Source organism: Sminthopsis crassicaudata, chromosome 6 (assembly GCF_048593235.1).
Source record: "Sminthopsis crassicaudata isolate SCR6 chromosome 6, ASM4859323v1, whole genome shotgun sequence".
Lineage (NCBI taxonomy): Eukaryota > Metazoa > Chordata > Mammalia > Dasyuromorphia > Dasyuridae > Sminthopsis > Sminthopsis crassicaudata.
In genome coordinates this window covers 84,527,482-84,540,645 of record NC_133622.1, presented here as the reverse complement: position 1 = coordinate 84,540,645, position 13,164 = coordinate 84,527,482, and the positions used below count along the sequence as shown (strand labels likewise).

The window sequence follows — 13,164 nt, the reverse complement described above, 5'->3', positions numbered from 1 at the left end:
TTCTGATTCAAGACAGTTTGGCGCCCAGATGAGAAAGGAAAAAAGCTGGCAAAGTTGTTTTGGATGTTGGATGTTTCCATAAGGAACTGTCACATAAACAGCATTGTAAAAGCAGTAGTTAAAGTGATGCTACATGGAATGCTAAAAAGGCCAAGAGAAGGATGGACTTGGAAAGTCGCCTTGTTATCCATGATGATTTTTCTGCTATTAAAAAGTCTACAAAAATCTCATGTACCAGCACTTTAGGAGATGGACAGATTCAGAATCCTAGTCAATTGGTTTTGAGTTATTACTGCAGCTGCCTAAAACATATTTCACATTACTAATGCTGATAACATAAGCTCAAATAATAGACAAAAATGGTTTGACACATTCTTATTGTTTGGACTCATCACAACTAAGCTAAACTAGAATAATTAAAATACAACTATGACCTTCTACACGAAACTGCATCATGCTCTGAAGAATAGACTCTTTCTTACTCTATGAAGAGATGCAGGGATAATGAATGTACAAGTTTTCTGAACGTTACTTTAGAAATGATTTCCCGCTTTGGAATTATGCTAGAAAAGTCCCTAATCTCATAACTTTTGACCTAGAAATCCTACTACTGAAGTTATAATCAAATGAAGTCAGTCAAAAGTTCCATTTTTATGGAAGCAGTTCTTAGGGACAGCAAAACAACTTAAAAACCACTTGGAAACAAAGTTGGTGTTCATTAGTTGGGAGATTGCTGTATGAAGATTGTATAATAATGTAATGGAATATTATTACATCATAAGAACATAAGGAATTCAAAAAATCATGAGAAGACTTGTGTAAACTACTAAAAAACAAAGCTTTCAGATCCAGGAGAATAACGTACCCAATCATTATGTAATATAAAAGGGTCACCAAACTAATTAATTGTAATGACCAATTTTGGTCCAGGAAAATACATGACAAAATACACTTTCTTTTAATGTAGGAGAAGAGGGCAATTGGCCAGAGTTTTGGAATGTTGCCTATACTGAGATATAACTGTGATAAACACCAATTTTGCTTAACTATTTTCTTTTGTCACAAGAGAGTATGTGTGTGAGAGGGCTATATCTGGAAAGTACTGTGGTGTAAAAACAGAGATATCAATAAACTTTGAAAAGAATTCATTTCCCAAGTGTCTTTCATGGGACATGTTCTACTTTCACCTGATGGGCCATTTGGCAGATTCTGTCAACTATGATAGTGGTCAAATCAGGGGGCCATTACTCAATCTTCCAACACTGGAAAAAAAAATAGTCATAATTTTAGTTTTAAAACAAGTACAGTGAAAGGTGTTGACAGAAATGCCAAATGCCTGGATTCCTCACTCACTCAGGAAGCACTCTTGCTTTGTTTAAAATTGTGCTGCCATGGTGATTCTAGTAGGTAAGTTGCAACAACAAAAACAATCATCTGCTTCATAAAGCTGTATATAGGAATTTGGATGATATATTTTCCTATTGGGGAAAAACAAACACTAAAAATAAATTTGAACTTCTGTAATAATCAAAAGAGGATTCCAGAATTAAACTGACTTTGAAGAGAAAGAATTATGTATGCTGGTAGACAGCTTGGATAATTATAAATTAGATCTCTATGCAAATTCACAGAAGATTGAACTTGAAAAAGATTTGGCTTTTCATCTTGTGGAGGCTAGATCTTTTCCATTCATGCCATCCTCTCCTAGCTTCTCCCATATCTTGCTTTACCACTATCATAGCTCTTTATTCTTGTATTTTCAAGTCTTCCACTGATTCTTTCCTTCCTTGTTTGTAAAACATCACATCATTATGCCTTATTCTCTAACTCTCTCTTAGGTCTGCCCATTCGAGAGAATCTTCACAATTAATCTTGGGTCATTGCCTGTGAATCTTTAAAATTTCTTAAAGAACAGTCTACACTGTACCACTTGTGATCTTGCTTTTATCCCTATAACTCTAATGAAATAGCTTTCTGTCTTTTTTCTCAGTTCCCGTACTGCTAGATCTCCCTGCAACTTAATACTGTTGACTAATCACTCTATGATATTGTTCATTATCTTGGCTTTAGATACTTTTCATCTACTTATTTTTTCTCCCCCATCTGTAGATTGCAAACTTCTTGAGGGCAGAGATCCTGTTCATGTCTGTTCTTGTATTTCCAAAGCCTGATTGGTAAGAGGTGCTTAATGAAAGTTTATTGTTGATTAATACATTATAGTCCAGTTTTTTTTTTTTTTCTTCCTAATTCTCTAACTTCAACATTGCTTATCTAGATATAATCATAGCCCAAGTCTACATCCTGGTTTAAGTAGTGAGGTATAACAGCAAGAATGCTGACACCTTGGGCATAATTTAACCTCCCTAAATCTCATTTTCCTAATCTGCATAATGAGGGGAATTCCTTCCATGTCTAAAGAATAATCTACATTTGCTATCTTAACTTCCTCAATAATTATTCTCTCAAAACATTGAAAACTGTGTTCTAATTTTAGTCACATTGCTGAAATCTCTCTATCTTAGCTCTTAATTTCAATGTGTCTTTAGTCTTCATTCTCCCTGCAGTATTAAATACTGTCAACTACTCTCCTACCTTAACTTTGGTTATATTGCTTCCTTCTTATTCTTATACGCTTCTACAGACACATTTACAACAAAACACATTCATTGACTGAAAAATTAAAAAGTCAATGAAATGTAAAGCTATCACAAGCCCAGCATTATGCTAATCTTAGTGAAAAACTGAAGTGTAAGACAATCAGCTTTAGTATAATGGAAGTTATAATATTTAGAATCAGAAAACCTCAGTTGAAATCCAGTTTGGCTGTCTCCTATGTGAAACACTGGACAAGTAATCTTTCTGGATGTCAGTTTTCTTAAATGTAAAATTTTGCATTTGATGCAGATGCTCTGTAAACTCCCTTCCAATTCGAAATTATCTGATCCATTTACATCCTCAAGAAGCTTGAAATCTATCAAAGGAGATAAGATGATACATATATAATTAGATAATATTGTAAAGAATATATTTATATACATATACACATTACACACATTAACATCTTTATGAATTCAGAGAATAGAGGAATGAACAAAAATTAAGAAAAAGATAAGTCATACAAAATAGAGAGGCTATCCATTAAATGAATAGCTTGATCGTCAATGATATTAAGAAACAAAAATAAAAGGTCTTAATATTTTCTCTTGGGGTAGTATAACTTCCTTCTACTACTGAAGATTTGATTTTTAAAAGTGAAGAAATGGCTAATAATAATGTCTAACTTCTTAGTGAAAATTCAAAAAATAGGATTTGCTCAATACATTGAAATTTGGATTAAATTCACATTAATGAAAAAAGTGAACTGCATTTCAATAACAACATCTTACTGTGACAAGGAAATCTCACTTCAAAAAATGTACTGTTTGGCTTTCTTACAGTGGGAAATATCCTATCTTTTTGATACATTATAAGCCCCCTGAGGACAGAGATTGTTTTATTATTTTCTTTGTGTGCCCAGAATTTAAGATAGTTCCTGGCATGTAGAAAAACAAAGATCTGCTTGTTGATTGACTGGACAGACTTCACTACTCTGAAGGGACACTTTATCCCGTCTCTGGAGTTTCAGGTGTAAAGAGAAAATCTGTCTGAGGAGTAAAGTAGACCTTTAACGTTCAATTTGAATTTTCTAACTTTACTTGGTATTATATCACCAACCCTACTTGAATAATCATATACCTTTTCTTGTGGATATACTTTTAACGCTATAAATCAAAAAAACAAATTCAAGCCAGTTATTAAAAGAAACTATGAAATTCTGATTAGCCATTTCTTCTGGTTGACCCAGCTTCTTTGCAAATGACAGTGTCTCTCTCTCTCTCTCTGGAGGAAATCTTTTCCATCAAAAAACCAAAGGGAAAAAAAAAAAACACCCAAAAAATCCAAGCCAGTCTTTGCTTGTTCCAAAGTACATACCAGAGCTATATAAATTAATCATCTTAGGCATTGGCAGTAAAGTGAAGATACTTTTAGAAAGAACGCTCATAACCAACATTATCTAACCTTGCCATATTTTCAGTTTGTTTCCTTCCTTGTCATTCTTCAAAATCCTTCAGTGGGACAGGCTCACCTAACTGGAATGGTTTCCATACATAATTATGGTTAACCCAAAACACAGAACTATTAAGGCAAAGGCCACATGGTTTTTACAACGTGGGGAGAAATATCTGCCCTATTTAATCTTACTCTCTGATACAGATATTCCTCCAATTTAAAAAAAAATACATTTCCCTTTCCTTTTTTTGCTCACGTCATAATTTCTTTATAGGTACTAGGTAAATTCATGGAAAGATGCCTTTTGGAGACTTCTTAGTCCTACAGTTCTAATTTTCCCATAAGAAACACCTTGGAATATACCCTCTAGTGCCTCTTTTTTCATCCATGCCTTACAATTCTTTTCTCTCTGATTCCATCCAACAAATTAGCAAACATTTACTTAGCATCTTCTATATCACTGTAATATGTATACAGTGCACACACAAAATTTTTTTAAAAGGCCAAATCAAAACAAAGAAACAAAAAACAATCCATGCCATTAAAAAGCCAAGTTCTTTGATAGCATCTTCTGGTACAGATGCTTTCTCAACAAAGATCTTTTAATTAGGTAAGTCATATGGAGTTCACTTCCAACCACATTTCATAATAGTGGTTTGAATCAGAACACTGAGTTGTATCTTGGTTTTGTTTCTGCTTATTCTGGGTAAGAGTCCTCCATATTTCTCTGTCTTTAATATGGGAGCCAGGTCACCATTCATAACATCATTAGAATAGAGACTCTCTCTCTCTCTCTCTCTCTCTCTCTCTCTCTCTCTCTCTCTCTCTCTCTCTCTCTCTATATATATATATATATATATATATATATATATATATATGCCTTGTATGCTTCTGAAGACAGAAAATGTCATTGTTGAGAAAAAAGTCAAAATATCCTTAGCTTCTACTTTTTAAAATGGAAAATTTGGCCAATGTAACAATCAGTAAGACTATACAAGAGTAAACATATGGGGACCCAGGAACACTCACATAATACTCATTAGTCTCCAAGATCCAAATCAGATAAAATCACAGCTCTACCAAAGTACCAGAGTGTCTTGCATGCATATTTTCAAGTCAGATTGTACAAGGCACATAGATAAAATAGAAGGTGTGGTGAAACATAGTCATAAAACAAAAAACCTTTTGATGCCATTTAAATAGTATAATTTTCTATAAGTACATATATATGTAAACATATATACTCATGTATATACCCTGACATATATTATAATACCTGAAGAGTATAAAAGAAGTTCAGAAGATGGTGGAAAAATTACCAGAGTAATTTTTTGTCAAGAAGCATGGAACATTGGTTTTGCAATCAGAGGATTGGGGTTCAAATATCATGTCTCACATTTATTCACTTTATGATCTTGATTAAATCACAACATCTAAGGGATTCAGATTCTTCATCTCTAAAATGAAGAGTTTGGACTAGAATTTCAAGGGTTCTAATCTGGGGTCCATGAACTTAAAATGTTTTTGACAGCTATATTTCAACATAACTGGTTTCATTTGTTATCTTGTGTATGCATTTGAAGCCATTATTCCGCGGAGTTGCTAGGTTTCGCCAAATTATCAAATATGTTTATGACACAATAAAGATTGAGAACTCTTTAGTCTTTAAAGTCCCTATAAGTTTGAAATTTAGGAGCATATTAATAGTACTCTGTAGAAATGGTGAACTGAGTACTGCGAGCAATGAATTCTTGGTAAGCTCTACAAAATTTTCTCCTAATGATAATAATAAAATAGAGTATGATATTAGAGGCTCAAATGAGCTATTGGTATAACTATTGAGAAAAATAAAACAATATAATCTTTCTCATAACTATAACCTTAGTTTTAGGAGACTTAACAAGAAGGCCCTAAGTTATTAACATCAATATATATTCTGTTATGTGTAAGTGGCATTAAATCTAAGCCTCTATCACAAAAATGAATACATACAAATAATATACTTAATGACTTTAGGGCTAGAACCAAGCATCAAGAGTAACAGTATGTGGGATGTCTTTCATTTATTGAATCAATAAGTGATGTATCAAGAAAGACCTAATCATGCTGTCATTTCACAATTTACAACACTTGAACTAAAATAGCTTCTATTTTGTATGGTAAATCAAGAATTTTGCAATTCTCAAGTTTAAATTATCACAAAAAACCAAGACTATAATAGTCTTTCCTCTTTTTTCTATGCTCCTTTTATCAACTTTCCCAATTTTAATATAAGGTTTAATATTAAATATGAAGTGTCTTAAGTATTAGCTCTTTTAGGTGGACAAATGTACATGATAGTTGTATGGGCAACAACTTAGCTAGAATCAACAACTAGAAACAAGGAAGTCATTAGAAAAAGAAATAACACTAGTCTCCTTTTACCTAGTATTCAGAGTTTAACAACCAGGAGTTAGTTGGAACAGCTCTGACTGTCCAGTTATTACTTTATTATTTGTTTATAGCACAGTGGTCATAAAATCACACTAAGATCAATGAGTTGCATCTCTGCTCTGAGGAGAAGGAAAAGAAAACTCAGATCTACTATCATATTCCTTATTTTAGAGGTTATGAAACAATCAGTTTAAAAAAAATGCACCCAAACCTTTCACCACCAAATCAAAATCAAACTGCACCAGCCAAAGGGGGAAATTGTCTCTCTCCTTGGGACCTTACTTTCTTTCATTCTTTCTTGGTAAGTGCCAAAAAGAAAAGAAATGCTTGCTGTCATCATATTTTAAACTCCAAACACACCCCCAAACCAAAATCCTCATTAGATGATGTAAACTACCATCCTTGAACAATTAATTGGTCAATTTTCCCTTCTATTTAGTGGCTTATTCTTGAGTGGTTTGGATGGCAGTCAGAGCTACTTTCCTAAAGCAAGCTAGGAAAATTTTAATGATGCCAGACCACTTGGCTACTCCTTCTCCCTCATTGGAAAAGAAAAAAAAAAAAAAAAAAAAAAAAAAAGCTAGTTACCCCATAGGCCTCTAGTCAAGTGTCTTTGGATCAGAGACATTATTACTTCTCTGGAGTAATCTGAAAAAGTACTCTCAATTTTAGTGTAATATTCTCCTCTCCTAAGGCCTAGTCAGACCAAACATTAAGTCTGACATTCTTATGAAATTATATATGAGGCTGAGGAAGAACTGGACCCTGGCAAAAATGCAAACCCACATAGTAGTGTCTTGAAAAATGTGCTGGGATTTGGCTTGATCTGATCTGCAACTAGCAAGAAAGATGGGGTGTGGGCAAATGAAAGAGTCCCATAACCTACTCCTCCCTTCTCTCAATCTCAGAACCCTACAGAAGGGACACTTCTATAACCCACATGGGGGGGCAGAGATTACCCCCCTCCTATGGATAACAAGCTGGTCTCTCAAGGCAGAGCATGAAAGAAGTGGAAAGAAGTTTCAGCCATCATTAATATAGAACTTAAAGGTTCCCAATTTACCCCATCATCTTACAAAATGGAAAAACTGAGCCCTACAGATTTGCCCAAAGCTAAAGGGAATAGAACATGACAGAGACAGAAATCTCAACTTAAGGCCTCTGACTCCAAATTCAACATTTTCTCTAAAGCACTGTGTTTAGTTTTTTGGGGGGAGCCTTCTCTCCATTTTCTGCTCAAGCAGGGAATCCTGCTTGAGTGGCTGAGTGGGGTGAGTGTGTGTGCAGGGGTGCTGGTAAGGTCTCTGCTCCGGCCAGTACTGGTTCCAGGTTTCTCTAAGCACATCCTCATGCAGGCAGCATGCTCCACAGTAAGTCCTTCTAATCAGAATGACACCGCTAGGAAACTTTCAGGAAGATTTCTCTCTCAGAAACAGGACTCCAAAGACAGCCCTACCGGGGCACTGCTCCATTTTGGGGGTTGTGTGAACACACACACACACACACACACACACACACACACACATGCACATGCACATGCACATGGATCTCTACTTTGGAGTAGTTAATTCAACCAACCTTTCCCCAGGGCGTCCCCAGAATAGTGCCAGAGGGATACTTTGGGCTTGACTGTTCCTCAAATTCCCAAAGTAACTTGCAAACTTTCCGAGCAGCACAGTCTCAGGTCTCAGAGAGTAATATAAAAGAGAGGGGTGGGGGTAGTAGGAAATCCCCTGGCTGAATAGATGAGGGCGCAAAGGACTCAAATCAATAATACGATTCCTTCTCCCCCGCACCCCCCAACTCCTCACTCCCTCACACAACACGACCCAGCTTCCCCACGCCCAGTCCCTTCCCCCAAGCAGCAGTAGCAAAGAGATGAGAAGCAGCAACAGTTAGAAGAAGAGTCCTAGAAAGGAAAGATGCTGTTTTTTCTCGAGGAACCGGGACTAAGGTGGCTCATGCTTCCATCCAATCAAAAGGGAGAAATGAGAAAGAAGGCAGGAGACAGAGAAAAGAAACAGAGAAAAAGAAGAGAAAAAGAGAAGAGAGGAGAAAAAAAGAAAGGGGAAAAGATGGAAAGAAAGAAAGAGAAGGAAAAAAGAGAGAAAGGAGGGAAGAAAGACGGAAAGACACGCATAGATAGGGATGAAGTTTACAAGTATCCTGGGGGGGGGGGGGGGGAGGAAGGGGAAACGTCCCATCCATTTCCCCAGTGGATCATCAGATCATTGTCTAGCCGGGTCGGCCTGCTTCCCACCACTCGCCCGGCAGCTATCGCCCCTGAAAAAAGCGCAGAATTTGCAAAACCCCAAGGCACCGATTATTGCCGCTGAATAACAGAATTCCCCTCACCTTACCTTGCCAAATCCTTAGATCCTGGGACCACTCTAAACTTTTCCCTTTTTTTTTTTTTTTTTTTTTTTTTTTTTTAAAGTTGGGTACCCATTGAGAACTGAGAGAGAAAGAGAGAGAAAAGGAGGGAGGAGAAAGAATGGAAGGAGAAGGGGGGGAACCACCCACCCAGCAGCGGCGGCGGCGGCGGCGGCGGCGGCAGCAGCAGGGAGAGCGCTCCGGCCAAGCTGGCACTTTGGGGGACTGCAGCGGAGCCTCGCAGGTACTCAATAATATATACAGATTACTCAAAGGAGAACACCAACTTCATGACTCAGTGATCCTTCTTTAAAAGCTACTGTCTCTCCGGGCCTTCAGAATAAAAGTCCTCCCTCCTCTGAGTGGTTGGAATCTCTCTCTCCCAGCTCCAGCCCGGAGAAGAGGCGTTGCTTGTTCCCTTTTGCCTCCTCCTCCTCCTCCTGAGAGCCGAGTGACCGTCAGGTTTGTGGAGGGTTTGCCCTGCCCCCTTTCTTCCACATTTCACTCTCCCTGCAGTCTTGCTCACCCCCACCCCACCAACCTCTCGGTCCCCAGGACCTCTCACTAGGCAGACAACATTTCAATAAGTTTTCCAGAACTGCAATGATTTAAAAAAAAGTTAGGTTTTGAATCTGTCCCATTCCTTCTTGTACAAACAGAGATCCTGGCTGCATGGCAGCGGACGCTTTTCTTCACCCCCCCCCCTTTTTTTTTTCCAAGGGTCTTTTTTTGTCTGTTTCCATTACAGCCTGAAAAGAAATCAATGGTAAACCAGACAGCAGCGTTCTATTCAGGGGAAAAGAAACCGCTTGCGTTTATTTGAATTAATGCTAGTCCTGAAGCATGAGCAGTTAAATATATTGGCTTTTTTTTTTTTTTTTGTGGGGGGGGAGGGAAGGGGAAAATAATTTTCAAGTTGATGATGCTTTCAAGGGTGCACCAAAATCTATGGTATATAATAAAGTTATATCAAAACACAATAGGGAAATGTGACTGTTTATTTCTTTAAAGGATTAAAAAAAAATAAAATACTGTCGTCCAACTAGTTTACTGTGTTAATCGTCACAGAATACCTGAATCCAGAACCCCTTGGGGTAAAATGTGTCACATCCACCTTGCAACGTCTCAGGAATGTAGCTGAGAATTCTATTCATTTACTTCTGGAGCCTAAGTCACCGATCTGAGTTTTAGGAGGAAAGAAGCTCTTTTTCATTCATTGAACCTTCATAGTATTTCCCCTAAGTCAAGCTGACCATTGCCACCACCACTACAATAAGACCACACCTGTAAAACTTTTAAAATTGGCATTGAAATGAATATAACCAAAGTTGAATAACCAAAGAAATATCTAGTTAGATAATCTTGCCCACAAAGTGGACAATGACACCTACCAACAGATGCGGGAGGATCTCACTGAGAAAAATAGCATACTGACCAACAGCTATCTAGCCATTGAAAGTGTTGGTATTTGGCAGCGAAGAAATCACATGGGTCATTCCAAGACAAGCATTGGTTCCAGGAAGTCAGGAGACCCAGGATTGTCGTTAACTCAATGTGTGATGTTGGGCAAATTACTTAATCTCTCTGGAGCTCAATTTCCTCACGTGTAACATGAGTGGTCTGGGACAGCTCTTAGGTCTTTCCTAGCTGAACTATTCTTTGATTTTTCAATTTAGTAATGTAATGGGGGTTTGGGGCTTGCCTAGGTCACATAAGATGTAGTCATCCAGTGGGAAAGATACAAATCCAAACCTCCCTTGTATCAACCAACCTTCCTTTAGGACCCAGCTTCTTAATCTGTGAGTCACTGCTCCATATGGGTGTCTCATAATTGAAGGTGGGATTGGGAAATTATGATTTATTATCAGTAAATGTTTGATTTGTATACCTATTTTATATGCCCACATATCCGAGTCACATAAAAATTTCTAGAGCAAAAAGGGGGGTAAGAAGTTTAAAAAGTTTAAGAAGACTTGCTTGAGGTCACACAGAAAGAATAAAATAAATGACCTTTTTCTTAAGTAGTATTGTGCCTTTTGCAAGATGTTTCTCACTGATAATAAATGGCTTAAATATACTAATAGAAAAGATAAATCCACTAAATAATCTGCATTTCTATGTAGCATCACCAAGAATAAAAAAAATGATAGATGACAGGTTTAGACATCAACTCATTGAAGCATTCAAGAGACCTGTTCAAAATTAATTTCAAAATGATTTTAATAGAAATCAAAGAACTGAATAAATACAAGGGCATCTCATATTTGTACTTAGCTTGAACAAAAATTTTTAAAAATAATTCTTCAGGCCAAATTATAGATTTAATTCAGGACCAATCAAAACCTCAATTGATTATTTTATAGAATCAAATGAAATTATAAAAAATAGAGAAGTGATACACATGAATACCAAGAAGAACCAAGAAAAAGAAAAGTGGTGCTTTTACCTCTTAACAAAGAGGTAGTAGATGATAACCATGAGCTATATACTTTAAAGGAGGGGATCATTACAAAATGATTATCATAAAACATATTAATTAAATAATTTAAAATATGGGGTAAATGGGGACTAGCATTAGCAGATCTCAAAATAGCAATGACTTCTGATGATGGAAAAAAAATGGTTCTTCTCTTCCTTCAGCCAAATATCACAGATCTTAATCCCATCTTTCTACCCATCTTTTCACCCCCTAGCAAGGAAAAAAAGGTAATTTTAGTTCAGACAGCTAGGTGATACAGAAGATAGCACACTGGGGCTGGAATCAGGAAGACCTGAATTCAAATGTGGTCTTAGTTGTATGATACTGAGAAGTCACTTAACCTTGTTTGCCTCAGTTTCCTTATCTATAAAATGAGTTGGAGTAGGAAATGGTAAACCACTTCACTATCTCTACCAAGAAAACCCCACAGTCATGAAGAGTCAGATATGACTGAAAAATGATTTGTTGTTCAATCATTTTTTTCAGTTGTGACAACAATTTGAATTTGGCAATACAAAATTTGTTCATTTTGCCCAAAGCTGGGTTTTTGCAAGTTATTTAACATGTTATACTCTAGGTCAAAAGTGGTAATACTGGTTTTACAAGTCTTCAGATAGATATACCATGCTATAATACTTTGAAGGAATCTCAGAGCCCATGTTAAAATTACTTGCCAATAAGAAAATGGCTTACTCTAGAAAGAAGGGACTCACGTGACCATTAGAGAGCAAATTTTTGTGGTCTTTAGTTAGCAGAACTCAGATTCAGGAGTATTCAAAGAACTAATCTAAGTCATTAATGAAAATTTCCATTCTATGAAACAGCAATTAAAAACATAAATTGGGGAAAATACATGGTTTAGAAATGGTCTTTCCCCTCATGAACCTTATGGTATAGCAGGAAGGATACAATAAGAGTACTAGGGCTTTGTAATTGGTTGATTGCTGTCCTTCATTCTCAAAGAAGACCAAAATGATATCTCCATCTTAGAGTCAAGTTATAGTGTATCTGATTATGTATCATAATACATAATAATAATAGTGTATCAGACCAGTAGGAGCTTGGAGTGATCTATCACAGGTTAGACACGAATAGTCCCTGTGAACATTTGGAGTGACCTCTCTAACTTTGTACATCTCGTGCGTCTTCTGAGCTAATTCAATTCTGCACAAGCACCTTCTCTGATGAGGGCACACCATGCTGGAGGGTCCTGTGCCAGTATCTTCCATGTCATACAATCAATTCTAAAGTTAGAACTTGAGAGTGTCCTTGTATCACTTTTGTGATACATCACACCACCTTGTAAGTGCTTGCCATGTGTGAGTTCTCCATAAAATAATCTTTTTAGCAGTCCTACATTTGGCATTTGAACAATATGGCCACCCCAACAGAATTGTGCTCTCTACAGTAAGAGAAGCTAGAATATAGCTTTCCTGGGTAAAGACAATGAATTGCCTCCTTGGTTTACTTTTTGCTTGGGTTCAATTAATTTGCTTCTTGAAAAGGAGAGGATCTTAGGAATGTCTAATTCTACTTTTGATAGTAATCTGTAACTGAAATAGTCCTAAAGAAAAGATTTAATCTTAGCTTGGAGGCAATTTGCCTAGATTTTGTCAGCTAAGAATGGTGACTGACTGTAGAATTATCTTTTATTCACTTCAGTCCAACTCTTCAAGATTCCACTTGGAATTTTCTTGGCAAGGATACTGTGGTTTGCCATTTCCTTCTCTAGATCATTTTACAGATGAGACAGACAGAGTGAAATGACTTGTCCTGAGTCATATAATGCAGGAGGCCAGATTTGAACTCAGGTAGTCCTGACTCCAGCT

The 13,164-nt window shown here is 36.7% G+C and overlaps 1 protein-coding gene across 7 annotated transcripts in view; it reads right to left on the bottom strand.

The window, feature by feature from the left end:
- Positions 1-13,164, bottom strand: part of PALLD (palladin, cytoskeletal associated protein) — a 463,990-nt gene that overhangs the window by 100,828 nt on the left and 349,998 nt on the right. Inside the window, exon 1 of one of the 7 annotated variants that reach the window (XM_074272639.1) lies at positions 9,144-9,261. The exons of 3 other annotated variants lie outside the window; for them this stretch is intronic. In XM_074272639.1, coding sequence (XP_074128740.1) covers positions 9,144-9,148 — 5 coding nt within the window. In that variant the 5' untranslated portion in view covers positions 9,149-9,261. Of the gene's footprint in view, positions 1-8,061; positions 8,215-8,843; positions 8,935-9,006; positions 9,262-13,164 lie in introns of those variants that run through there. 3 more of the 7 variants (XM_074272642.1, XM_074272641.1, XM_074272640.1) reach the window with 3 other exon arrangements.